Source organism: Panulirus ornatus, chromosome 1 (genome assembly GCF_036320965.1).
Source record: "Panulirus ornatus isolate Po-2019 chromosome 1, ASM3632096v1, whole genome shotgun sequence".
Lineage (NCBI taxonomy): Eukaryota > Metazoa > Arthropoda > Malacostraca > Decapoda > Palinuridae > Panulirus > Panulirus ornatus.
This window is the reverse complement of record NC_092224.1, coordinates 12,321,547-12,335,705: the sequence shown is the minus strand read 5'-3', so window position 1 is coordinate 12,335,705 and position 14,159 is coordinate 12,321,547. Positions and strand designations below refer to the sequence as shown.

Sequence of the window (14,159 nt, the reverse complement as noted above, 5' to 3'; positions counted from 1 at the left end):
GTCCTAACTCGGGTCACCCCAATATCTCGACGAGGAGGATGTATACATTGTAAAGAAGAAATAGAAAATGTTCTATATTTCAATTCCCTTCCCACTGTCTATACAGCAAGCCCTTATAGTGAATGATAATGATAATGGAAATCTAAAGCAATTCAGACCGACAGAAAGTGAAAGCTGACCAAGTGTGAGATTTTACAGCTAGGGGTCCTCACACTTGCTTGGCTCAGAACATCCAGTCTTCTCTATTCCGGACAGGCTTTAGAAAAAGAAAAAAAAAATCTCGCGAAATATGACCACGCTCTAGCAAGACAATCATGCAATCACTTTTACAGGTCCGAGCACAGAAAATAGATGGATATTTCAGACCGTATGTGCGGCTTGCACGATCAGCTCGGAACATCCACGCGACTATGACTGACCAAGGGAGAAACTTCTCCCTACCAGCAACAGGCACGTATTAAACTATTAATCATTATATCACACTCGCCATCTTATCAGTAAACAACGAGCTGTAAACACGATAGAACGCAGATTGCTATATAATAACAGCTTCTTGATGATGTATTTTGTAATCGTAATTCGCTGCTCATGGCACGCCTGCCCATCAGTCAGGGACCAGTGCTGGGGAGACGCCTAGTCACGCCAGGGGTTCCACACCATCCCTGGTGCTATGCACTACCCAGACCCTAACTCAAGTCTCGGACGTCGCTCTTTTTTTTTTTTCCATCTTTTCTTAAATTCTTTTTCCACCGGATGTCTGTATCATTTTAGGATCCTGGGGCGATATACCTAGACACACTGCACTTGGTTCATACCCTGGTGGATAGAGTGTTAACTTAGCGTACTAGTGATGAAGCGGATGGCAAGATGAGCGAACAGTCCTGCTTTGCGGGTACCGAGCCAGGTTTGGAAAGTAATTCATGTCATACTGAATGACTTGAGCCTAACACCTGTGAACTGAAGGAAGAATATGTCAAAGACGATACGAAACTAACAAAATCAGGATCGACTAAAGAAAGAGGATGACTGAAAATTAAGCAGATTTAAACTTAATGAACCAGTCATCATGAAATCAATTCATCTTAAGTGACAAGACCAGCTTAAGATTAGGCGCTCGATTCAACCAGGATTATACTCGCTGAATTCATATGGACTTACTATAGCCGGGCTGGGTCTCTCAGTAGCCTGAGGCAGGAGTGTGAGGATTAGTTCCGGATCTCGCCACAGGCATGACAACGACCCGCCATCAGCAACACTACACCTGCCCCGTTTTTTCTAACTACCCAGGATAACAAATCTAAACAGGATTTATATCCGGTTTGGTAATCAAAACTGGAGACAGCGTAACTCATATATGATGCGGACGAGCTCCAAATAAGCGGTTCTGAACAGTTAATGAATTTCTTGTCAAAACTTTGCCTGAGCAATATCCACTGACGATTTTGTAACTGATATAGTGTACTCCAGGTGAATTGATAACCTTGTCATGTGCTGAATAACACAGTTAGCTGTAGCACAAGTACGTTAGCGTACATAACGCATCAGGACAAATACGCGCAATGTGTAAATATAGGTTCACGGACATGAGATCAAGCGTACACTTCGACGACAAAGCGAGAGCTGTTCTAGAGGAAAAAAAAAGACGGGTGGGTGGACTGCATATTGGACTGCCAGAAAGCATACGAAATGATCCATCACGAGAGGAGTGAGTAAGGAAAGAAAGATGGATTTTCAGAGAGTCATAAGAAAGGCACTCCCTCGGTCGAAGATTAACCTAAGCTTAAGGACACAAAGGACACACATCAGATTTGCCTCTTTAAACTGGGTTGAAGTAACCAGTGGTGTCCCGCAGGGCTCGGACGGATCTCAGGGCCGCTGTTTTTCCTGATCTATGTAAATGACTCGCCTGAGGAACTTGCATCATACCTGAATATGTATGCGGACGATGACAAGGATTAAGAAGTGCTCAAGATTCCTACGGTCTACGAGGAGACAAAGTAGATTCAGCTTTTGTTATATTCATGGTTGATGGAGCTCCATTCGGCCAAATGTGAACTAATGTAAGGCAGCTCATTATAGCACCCATCTTGCAGCTGACAAAATTGTAGGAATCTATGTATGAATGAAATTCAAGGGGTTGACATGCTGCCTAGCCTGCTACCATGAACCGCATTAGGAGTGTTAATGATATTATTATTATCATTATTATTATCATGATTATTATCATTAATATTATTATTATTGTTATCATCATTATTATTATTACTATTATTACACTATATTTACCATTACTGCTACCACTACTATTACGTATCCTTGGTACCTGATTTTTTAGCTTCTGCAGCTTCAAGGTTGAGCTCAAAGTGGAATTTAGGATGAAGTGAATTTCTTTGGGGCAGGAGAAGGTTCTCGACGACGCAGTACTATTTTTCGTCCACTGATCATGATACTGACCCGTCGAAGGGCAATTTCTCGCTCGCGGTGTTACCACTTGAAGGAGGAGTCCCCTAATACCTGAGCTAAATTAACCACTGGCTGGTTTAATAATATCCTATCAAGTACAAAGGAAAGGAGACTTTCTGAAAAAAAAGAAAACATCTTTTTTTTCTTTTTTACTAAATTAGAACATGACTCACTAGTTTGGTCATCTTTATTGACGAGTCATGTAAATCTTTTAAGCAAGGTCAAGAGGCGGGAATCAAGATTTGTTGCAGTAGGGGAACTAAACTATGTGCAGACGACAGCAGCCGTACTCATAGCAAGAAGAAAGAGGAGAGAGACATGACTCTCCCGTTCAGGTTGCAGAATCAATTTGACAACGTCGACTTGAAGTATTCTTGAAAACCGGCAGAAAATGATCAATAAGAGAAAGTGAAAAGATATGCGGGAAAAAGGTAAAGATGTAAAGAAATGCTCAATCAGTATTACACATCAGGTAAATGGAATCCGCTATGGGAAGGCACAGTAAACCTGGATCTGGTGTGACCTGCTGGATATACTGTGTTACTAAAGGAAGTTACTGAGGGGAACTACGAGTCCCTCTCCTAACATTTTACAAGCAAGTGGTGTAGCGGTTAGCGTTCCTGCCCTTGACGAATTCACGGGCCGCCCAGGGTCGAGCGCATAGGGTCGAATCCTGGTTTTGTTATTCGGTCCAAAGTCAAGGCAGATGTTCATGCATCTCTAACGGTTGGTCGATAAAATGGGTACGTGGCTGAGGTTAGGGTACATATATATATATATATATATATATATATATATATATATATATATATATATATATATATATATATATAGCGTTAATGGGATGGCCTTGATTAGGGCCTCAGTTGCCCGTGCCGTCTCAGCTAACGCAAAAGAAAAGAACGCAAAAACACGGGTGGACTGCCACACACACTCCATCATCCTGCTTCCAGTTAGTGACAGAGGGCAGCCACTGCATTTAGAAGGCTTCCAACAATGTTGAATCCTTGCAAAGTTCTTCGATTGTTGTATACCTGTCATATATTCTAATTATTCCATGCAGACTCAGTATAGAAAAAGAATATGCATATGATACCTGACATTTGATAATGATATATCAGATGCTCCACGAAGCGTAAATTAAGAATTCGTACAGCCATGACATACTCTTATGTCCTATAGGAAATATATTATTTGTATCTTCACCTAAGAGCATAATCAGGATAATCTTACTAATATAGATTCATGAGATGCATTTAAAGCCAAACGCTTTCTTATATTACCCCCACTTACTGACACCTTCTCCCGAGCCTTCCTGACCCCCTCCCGCTCCTTCAGGTATGTTTCACGTGTAATACAGTGAGGTTGTGTTGTGTACAGGAATGCAGCAGTGGGTCCGTGGAGCGCCTCCTGTCGTCACTGCAAGACACCCTGCAGAGTGGACAGAGGTCCTCACAGTTCTCGGTGGCGCTCAGGAACTTCAAGAGCTTCTCCTGCACAGTCCGTCAGGATGGTGTCTACCCTGAACTTACCTCAGGCTGCTCCCTCTATTACAGGTGAGGTCATTATCTCCTACAATAACCACAGGTGAGGTCAGTACCTGCTACAACAACCACAGGTGAGATCAATACCTGCTACAACAACCAAAGGTGAGGTCAGTACCTGCTACAACAACCACAGGTGAGGTAGGTACCTGCTACAACAACCACAGGTGAGGTCAGTACCGGCTTCTACAACCACAGGTGAGGTCAGTACCTGCTACAACAACTACAGGTGAGGTCAGTACCTGCTACAACAACCACAGGTGAGGTCAGTACCTGCTACAACAACCACAGGTGAGGTCAGTACCTGCTACAACAACCAAAGGTGAGGTCAGTACCTGCTACAACAACCACAGGTGAGGTCAGTACCTGCTACAACAACCACAGGTGAGGTAGGTACCTGCTACAACAACCACAGGTGAGGTCAGTACCTGCTACAACAACCACAGGTGAGGTCAGTACCTGCTACAACAACCACAGGTGAGGTCAGTACCTGGTACAACAACCACAGGTGAGGTCAGTACCTGGTACAACAACCGCAGGTGAGGTCAGTACCTGCTACAACAACCACAGGTGAGGTCAGTACCTGCTACAACAACCACAGGTGAGGTCAGTACCTGCTACAACAACCACAAGTGAGGTCAGTACCTTCTACCTGATGTGACTACCAAAGGTAAGATCAATACCATCTGCTATGAGGACTACGAGCGGGGTCACCACCTGTTGCAACTACTCCGGATGGGGTCATTACCTACGTTAACTACGCCCAATCACATTACCGCAGGTGAGGATACTGTCTGCTGCAACGACCACAGCTTAGGTCCTTACCAGATGGGGGTAATGACGTCACTTCTCGATCTGACGTCATTACCTGTTTCAGCAGTGGCAGGTGAGATCATCACCTGCCACAGCTGACACAAGCGAGGTCATCACCTTTTGGGACAGCCGTGTCTCGTTTCTGTGGAGTCGTATGTGAGGTTGCTGCAGTCTCGGAAATGAAACGTAGATGCAAGGGTGCTCGATCCTCCGTCTGACATATTAGGTGGTCACTCAGAGTGTGTTTTATAATGCTCATGATTTATATATATAACTTTTACTGCAAAGTGTGTGTGTGTGTGTGTGTGTGTGTGTGTGTGTGTGCTTTTATTCAGACCACTGACAAACATCATCACTGAGTATATAGACAATATGCAAGGCAAGACGAGATACACCATGATTATTGAAAAATAAACTCAAAACCACAAGTAATATAGAATCAAAAGTCTCTAAAAGCTTTTATCTTTCGTCATTTGTTTTTCCAGCCAGGCAGAATAAAAGACCATATAACGTAATGATAATAATAAACAATCAAATGCAATATTTTTGTTTCAAATGAGGCTAGTGTAACTCGACAATGGAATATTCTCTCAGCAGACTTCCAAAGAAACTCAGCACTCACTTTACTCGCGGTAGTGCATTATACCATCAATTTTTCACAAATACGAATCCTTTACGAAGCGTTTCGAAGAATCTCCAGCAAGTTCTTTTCTAGGAAAGGTACCGTTCAACGCGACACACCGTATCATCCACCCTGCAGCTGGGAGTGGCCTCACAGGACCATGACAGACTCGACATGTATCTCAACATTATTCAAGCCTAACAATATACTCTCATGAGCGTGTATCTATCTATCTATCTATCTATCTATCTATCTATCTATATATATATATATATATATATATATATATATATAGTGAAAGATTTGCAATGAAAGCTATGGGCGTGCAAATGTAAACACCCTTGGCGAACGATGTAAACGGGATAGGTTGAGAGCAGTAATCTTATCCGAATGATTACATATATATATATACACACACACACACACACACACACACATATATATATATATATATATATATATATATATATATATATATATATATATATATATATATATATTATACTTAATCGCCGTCTCCCGCGTTAGCGAGATAGCGCAAGGAAACAGACGAAAGAATGGTCAAACCCACCCACATACACATGTATATGCATAAACGCCCACACACGCATATATACATACCTATATATTTCAAGGTATACATACATATACAGACATATATACACGTGTACACATTCATACTTGCTGCCTTCATCCTTTCTTGTCGTCACCCCGCCACAAATGAAATAGCACCCCCTCATCCGGCCAGGAAGCGCTAGGAAAAGACAACAAAGGCCACATTCGTTCACACTCAGTCTCTAGCTGTCATGTGCAATGCACCGAAACCACAGCTCCACTTCACATATATCCTCTTAGTCTATCTTTCCTCACTCATTCTCTCCATGTGATCAAACCACTTCAACACGCCCTCTTTTGCTCTCTCAACCACACTTTTTTTATTACCACACATCTCTTACCCTTCCATTACTTACTCGATGAAACCACTTCACACCACATATTGTCCTCTAACATTTCATTTCCAACACACACACACACACACACACACATATATATATATATATATATATATATATATATATATATATATATATATATATATATTTTTTTTTTTTTTTTTTTCAAACTATTCGCCATTTCCCGCGTTAGCGAGGTAGCGTTAAGAACAGAGGACTGGGCCTTTGAGAGAACATCCTCACCTGGCCCCCTTTTCTGTTCCTTCTTTTGGAAAAAAAAAAAAAGAGAGTGGAGGATTTCCAGCCACCCGCTCACTCCCCTTTTAGTCGCCTTCTACGACACGCAGGGAATACGTGGGAAGTATTCTTTCTCCCCTAACCCGATGACTGTCATGGTCAAGCACAAACTTCTATAAAAAGAAAGAATCATTGATTGATGATAGGAGTAGTAGTAGTAGTAGTAATGAAAATAATGATAATAATAATAATGATGATAATGATAATGATAATAATAATAATAATAATAATAATAATAATAATAGAATAATAATGATAATGATAGATAATAATAATGATAATAAATGATAATGATCATAATGGTAATAGAAATAAGAGGCAGTGTCTGGGTGTACGAGATCGTACCCCAGCTAGGAGGATAAGGGTACGTGAGTTCTTGTTCTACACAAGGGACGCGCAGATAATAGCATCAATACTGACGAGAATCATACAGATGGATGCGTTACAGTCAGAACTATATCATCACATGCAGCTATTGCTTTAAGGAACGTCAAGTTGCTTTATGGTAAGTTAGGATTAGGTTTCTTGGGATGATAGTGTTCTTTTTTTTCTAGTAAACTAACAGCTTATTTCAAGAGAAAATCAATTTCAACCCAAGAAACTTCATATAACCCAGCAAAGTACAAACTAACCTATCCTTACCTAGCCTACTCAACCCAATCTGACTTTATATTTTACACAGGCTGATGGAACCTAAAATGACTTTACCTAGCCTAGTGCAAGCTGAACTAACCTTATCTAGCCTAAAGCAACCTAAACTATCCTTATTTAGCATAATACACACTGAACTACCCTTACTTAGCCCATACAATCTAGATTGACCTTATCTAACATAACACAACCTAAATTAACCTTATCTAGCTCAATGCAACCTTACCTTTCCCCAGCCTAATGCAATCTGAACTAACCTTACCTATCCCAATGCAGAGTAACATTCTTTGAACAGATCGCTGCAGGTGGAACTGAAGAATCCTTTAATATGCCTTCCGTTGATTATGATGCCAGAATCGCAGTGTCCTTTAAGTGAATTAAGCACTCACGTGCCTGCAGTATGAGATACAGTCCATTCCCATACCCAAAGACAGTGAAACAAAGATGATAATTCATAAACACAAGATGCGAAGAATGTAGGAATATGTACTTCGTCCACCCATACTTCTTTTTTCGAGCAGTGTCAGCTGCAGAACTAAAGAAAAAAAATATTGTACTTTGATGAGGTGCAGCGAGTAACCATACAGACCCAGCTGGCCATAAAGAAGGTAGATATAAGACAGACAATCATAACTCGACACCAGTGACATCCTAATATCCTATGTGTGTGTGAAATGCTTGTACACTCCTCAAATTTCAGTAATTCAACCAAGTACTCTTTCAGGTGAGAGCCGTCTTGTTAACTTTTGTGGATTTCCCTCCATGCGTTGCTGTGTAGCCTTGATAGTTCCTCAGACACGTACGCTAACGCAATCACCTGTACAGCCTTTAATCGCGTGGTGCAATGAGCCTCAGTCATACCATCCCCATTTTGCCTCCACAGTGCTTTGTTTTCCATCTGTACATGTTCCTACAGTCCTATAATCATTTACATGACTTGCATTAATATAAACCGGAGGGAAAAGAATGAATTCTCTTGCACTGTTCTTGAAGGTGTTGTTGTCTGGCAGGTGTTTGGATGGGGCTGTGTACTCGTACTCGTGCCCACCTCGGGAAGCCCTGGACTACAGTAGTGGGGAGTGTCGGCCCGCCAGGGAGATGACCTGCCCCCAGCTGCCGCCCACAACCCCACCATGCCAGAACCAGACTGACGGCTACTACCCAGACTACAGTCATGATTGCAAGGCGTATTACAGGTAGGTTGTTGCCCTGCTTATGTTGACAATACATCCTGTGTTCTTGTGATTATATCTGCAATACGGGGAGGGAGTTTTGCTTTCGTGGGTCCCCATCTCTGATTCTTTGGCATCATACTGCATTCAGGTTTCCGTATCAGTTTGTTCCACTTATCCACTGTTCCTTTACTACGAAATTCTTCATATGATTTCTTTTTCTTAGGTATTTCTCTGTTTCTTGTTACAAAGTCACGTCAGCCCAGCATTTCCGATTCTGTACAACGAATCAATAATCACCACGTCAACTTAAATCAGGAGCTTGAAATTTGTCACATTTCAGCTTTCCTTCCCGCTCCGAAGGAAGCTAGTGCCAGAGCAGCTGGCCTTTCCCTGTTGTCTAGTTCCCTTACGTCTGGCACAATCACTGTGTTCATTAAGTCGGGTCACCAAACCGGTGTCGCATATTCTAGTTCGGGTCTATGATGTATATATTTTCCTTCACATCTTCCTGTACTTGCATGCTATTCTGATGCTGAAGGTGAGTCATATGTCTCCTCATCAATCCTCCAGATGTTCTTTTCTGAGGAGACAGGACTGGCACTACATCGACACCGAAATTCCTTTTCATTGTTGATTTCTGCGATTTGTTTACTGTTAGTTGGTAGTCACAACGAGATCTCCTTATACTTGCTCCCATCCTTCTCACCTTAGTACATTCCCTCAGGCTGATCATCGGCCATGCATCTGATCAAATGTGCAGCTCGTCCAGGTGTCTTTGAAGAATCTTATAATCCCAGTGTTTTACGTCATTCAACCATTATCATTAAACACATTCATGTATGATTCATGTCATTTCGGCATTTCATTTACACTCATCAAGAAGAACAGTTGTCTTCGGACCGAACAGAGTGCAGCAGAATTCCATTTGTTGCTTTTACCCTACCTATGTCAACACCTCTGAGATGAGTCCTTTTCTCATTTACTAAAAACCATTTCTCGATCTACTGAAGGAATTCCCCTGTCATGCATATCCCTATATTCGACTGAATTTATCATATTTTTTCTTAGGGGGAACGGTAACAAACGCTTTCCAGCAGTCCATGTACGTACTGTCCGCCCATGCATCCTAGATTAGTGCTCACTCTATCATAGAGGTTCTGGAGGTTTGTTATGCAAGACTTCTTGCCCCATACCCGTACTGCTTCTCACTATCGTACTGTATATACAGTTACAAAGCAAAATAAAAGAACTCAAAAAACATCAACAGACTCCTGGGTTTCTCACACACACGCTTCCAATTGAACATCTGATCCATACAACCTCTACCAGACCTGAATCCACATTATTCACCTCCCATCATCACTTCCTTAGACCAATACGCCATTTGCTCCTTTCATTGATGTTCCTATTTGTTCTCCTGTTTTTCTTACATTATTATCCTCCTTTCAAAACATCTTATTCTCCCTGAAGTATACTGATAATCGTTCATCCCAGCCATCATTTGTCTTCCTTTTCAACCCTTGCATCTTCCTTTTGACCTCCTGCAGTTTTCTCTTGTACATCTAATCATTTGCATTCATTCCCGGTGAGTATAACCCATATACCTCTCTTTTTTTCTCTTTCACTAGCAGTTTTTCTTCATCACCCCACCACTCATTACCTATATATATATATATATATATATATATATATATATATATATATATATATATATATATATATATACTATCTCTGGGGATAGGGGAGAAAGTATACTTCCCACGTATTCCCTGCATGTCGTAGAAGGCGACTAAAAGGGGAGGGAGCTGGGAGCTGGAAATCCTTCCCTCCCGTTTCTACTTTTCCAAGAAAAACAGAGAGCGGGGCCAAGTGAGGATATTCCCTCTAAGGCTCAGTCCTCTCTTATCAACGCTACCTCGCAAATGCTGGAAATGGCGGACATGTACGATATATATATATATATATATATATATATATATATATATATATATATATATATATATATATATATATAAAGCTTCCAAAATTCAAATGACCTTCATATCTTTATGACTAGTTTTTCTCTGTTAGCTTGAGTCGAGCGGTATCCCTTCAGCTCATGACACATTCACCTCTACAGAAACGAAAAATATAATACACCTAGTCATATAATCGATTATATGACAAGGTATACAATATCTTTCGTTTCTGTAGACAGTCCTCACCTAAAGCACAGAATGATCGTCATTTACATATTTGTGAAACTATTGGAGAAAATGGACGAAATATATATGAAAGTCTAACGTCCTTCCGAACGTAACCGATCATGTTCGTTTCGAAACATTCAAATTATAGTCGATAAAATGGTACGGTATATTGGGTTTTCATAGTTTTTTCAAATTATTTCCCCTCAGATGGTTCTTACCGTGTGAAAGAACTGATGATCACGTGCACGTTTAGGAAAATGTTAAAGAAAATAGCCAAAGCAAATTAAGTGTTACAAAACCCCGAAAAAATATATGGTGAAAGTTCCCAAAACAAACTAGAATTACACATTGCATGCCATAAAAATTACCGAAATTATGATCACATAAGTTATCAAAAGAATGTTTCATATAGGAAAAAGTTTGAGACCAAACTAAAAGAAATTATTTCGCCTTCGTGCTTCTCACCAGATCGGTCTCCCAAGCACGATCTTTAACACCACAATGATGAAGTTGTGAAGATGATGTCTATCTACCAAAATGAAAAAGAAAATCATGTACGGTACGAGTAGTGGGTAAATGGAAAATACTAAATAAAGAGGCTGTGAACGTGGGCAGCACACACACACACACTCACATACACACACACACACACACATATATATATATATATATATTATATATATATATTATATATATATATATTATATATATATATATATATTTTTTTTTTTTTTTTTTTTTTCAAACTATTCGCCATTTCCCGCGTTAGCGAGGTAGCGTTAAGAACAGAGGACTGGGCCTTTGAGGGAACATCCTCACCTGGCCCCTTTTCTGTTCCTTCTTTTGGAAAAAAAAAAAAAAAAAAAGAGAGTGGAGGATTTCCAGCCACCCGCTCACTCCCCTTTTAGTCGCCTTCTACGACACGCAGGGAATACGTGGGAAGTATTCTTTCTCCCCTAACCCGATGACTGTCATGGTCAAGCACAAACTTCTATAAAAAGAAAGAATCATTGATTGATGATAGTAGGAGTAGTAGTAGTAGTAGTAGTAATGAAAATAATGATAATAATAATAATGATGATAATGATAATGATAATAATAATAATAATAATAATAATAATAGAATAATAATGATGATAATGATAGATAATAATAATGATAATAAATGATAATGATCATAATGGTAATAGAAATAAGAGGCAGTGTCTGGGTGTACGAGATCGTACCCCAGCTAGGAGGATAAGGGTACGTGAGTTCTTGTTCTACACAAGGGACGCGCAGATAATAGCATCAATACTGACGAGAATCATACAGATGGATGCGTTACAGTCAGAACTATATCATCACATGCACCTATAGCTTTAAGGAACGTCAAGTTGCTTTATTGTAAGTTAGGATTAGGTTTCTTGGGATGATACTGTTCATTTTTTTCTAGTAAACTAACAGCTTATTTCAAGAGAAAATCAATTCCAACCCAAGACACTTCACATAACCCAGCAAAGTACAAACTAACCTATCCTTACCTAGCCTACTCAACCCAATCTGACTTTATATTTTACACAGGCTGATGGAACCTAAAATGACTTTACCTAGCCTAGTGCAAGCTGAACTAAACCTTATCTAGCCTAAAGCAACCTAAACTATCCTTATTTAGCATAATACACACTGAACTACCCTTACTTAGCCCATACAATCTAAATTGACCTTATCTAACATAACACAACCTAAATTAACCTTATCTAGCTCAATGCAACCTTACCTTTCCCCAGCCTAATGCAATCTGAACTAACCTTACCCATCCCAATGCAGAGTAACATTCTTTGAACAGATCGCTGCAGGTGGAACTGAAGAATCCTTTAATATGCCTTCCGTTGATTATGATGCCAGAATCGCAGTGTCCTTTAAGTGAATTAAGCACTCACGTGCCTGCAGTATGAGATACAGTCCATTCCCATACCCAAAGACAGTGAAACAAAGATGATAATTCATAAACACAAAATGCGAAGAATGTAGGAATATGTACTTCGTCCACCCATACTTCTTTTTTCGAGCAGTGTCAGCTGCAGAACTAAAGAAAAAAAATATTGTACTTTGATGAGGTGCAGCGAGTAACCATACAGACCCAGCTGGCCATAAAGAAGGTAGATATAAGACGGACAGTCATAACTCGACACCAGTGACATCCTAATATCCTATGTGTGTGTGAAATGCTTGTACACTCCTCAAATTTCAGTAATTCAACCAAGTACTCTTTCAGGTGAAAGCCGTCTTGTTAACTTTTGTGGATTTCCCTCCATGCATTGCTGTGTAGCCTTGATAGTTCCTCAGATACGTACGCTAACGCAATCACCTGTACAGCCTATAATCGCGTGGTGCAATGAGCCTCAGTCATACCATCCCCATTTTGCCTCCACAGTGCTTTGTTTTCCATCTGTACATGTTCCTACAGTCCTATAATCATTTACATGACTTGCATTAATATAAACCGGAGGGAAAAGAATGAATTCTCTTGCACTGTTCTTGAAGGTGTTGTTGTCTGGCAGGTGTTTGGATGGGGCTGTGTACTCGTACTCGTGCCCACCTCGGGAAGCCCTGGACTACAGTAGTGGGGAGTGTCGGCCCGCCAGGGAGATGACCTGCCCCCAGCTGCCGCCCACAACCCCACCATGCCAGAACCAGACTGACGGCTACTACCCAGACTACAGTCATGATTGCAAGGCGTATTACAGGTAGGTTGTTGCCCTGCTTATGTTGACAATACATCCTGTGTTCTTGTGATTATATCTGCAATACGGGGAGGGAGTTTTGCTTTCGTGGGTCCCCATCTCTGATTCTTTGGCATCATACTGCATTCAGGTTTCCGTATCAGTTTGTTCCACTTATCCACTGTTCCTTTACTACGAAATTCTTCATATGATTTCTTTTTCTTAGGTATTTCTCTGTTTCTTGTTACAAAGTCACGTCAGCCCAGCATTTCCGATTCTGTACAACGAATCAATAATCACCACGTCAACTTAAATCAGGAGCTTGAAATTTGTCACATTTCAGCTTTCCTTCCCGCTCCGAAGGAAGCTTGTGCCAGAGCAGCTGGCCTTTCCCTGTTGTCTAGTTCCCTTACGTCTGGCACAATCACTGTGTTCATTAAGTCGGGTCACCAAACCGGTGTCGCATATTCTAGTTCGGGTCTATGATGTATATATTTTCCTTCACATCTTCCTGTACTTGCATGCTATTCTGATGCTGAAGGTGAGCCATATGTCTCCTCATCAATCCTCCAGATGTTCTTTTCTGAGGAGACAGGACTGGCACTACATCGACACCGAAATTCCTTTTCATTGTTGATTTCTGCGATTTGTTTACTGTTAGTTGGTAGTCACAACGAGATCTCCTTATACTTGCTCCCATCCTTCTCACCTTAGTACATTCCCTCAGGCTGATCATCGGCCATGCATCTG

The 14,159-nt window shown here is 40.8% G+C and overlaps 2 protein-coding genes across 3 annotated transcripts in view; one reads left to right on the top strand and one right to left on the bottom strand.

Moving 5' to 3' along the window:
- The window catches only part of fab1 (fab1 kinase), a 1,098,541-nt gene that overhangs the window by 968,019 nt on the left and 116,363 nt on the right, over positions 1–14,159 (bottom strand). The gene's annotated exons all lie outside the window — the stretch shown is intronic.
- LOC139756308 (uncharacterized) overlaps positions 1–14,159 on the top strand; it is a 185,485-nt gene that overhangs the window by 157,076 nt on the left and 14,250 nt on the right. The window contains exons 3-4 of one of the 2 annotated variants that reach the window (XM_071675735.1): positions 3,844–4,019; positions 8,354–8,539. In XM_071675735.1, coding sequence (XP_071531836.1) covers positions 3,844–4,019; positions 8,354–8,539 — 362 coding nt within the window. Of the gene's footprint in view, positions 1–3,843; positions 4,020–8,353; positions 8,540–12,707; positions 13,434–14,159 lie in introns of those variants that run through there. The other variant, XM_071675650.1, reaches the window with a different exon arrangement.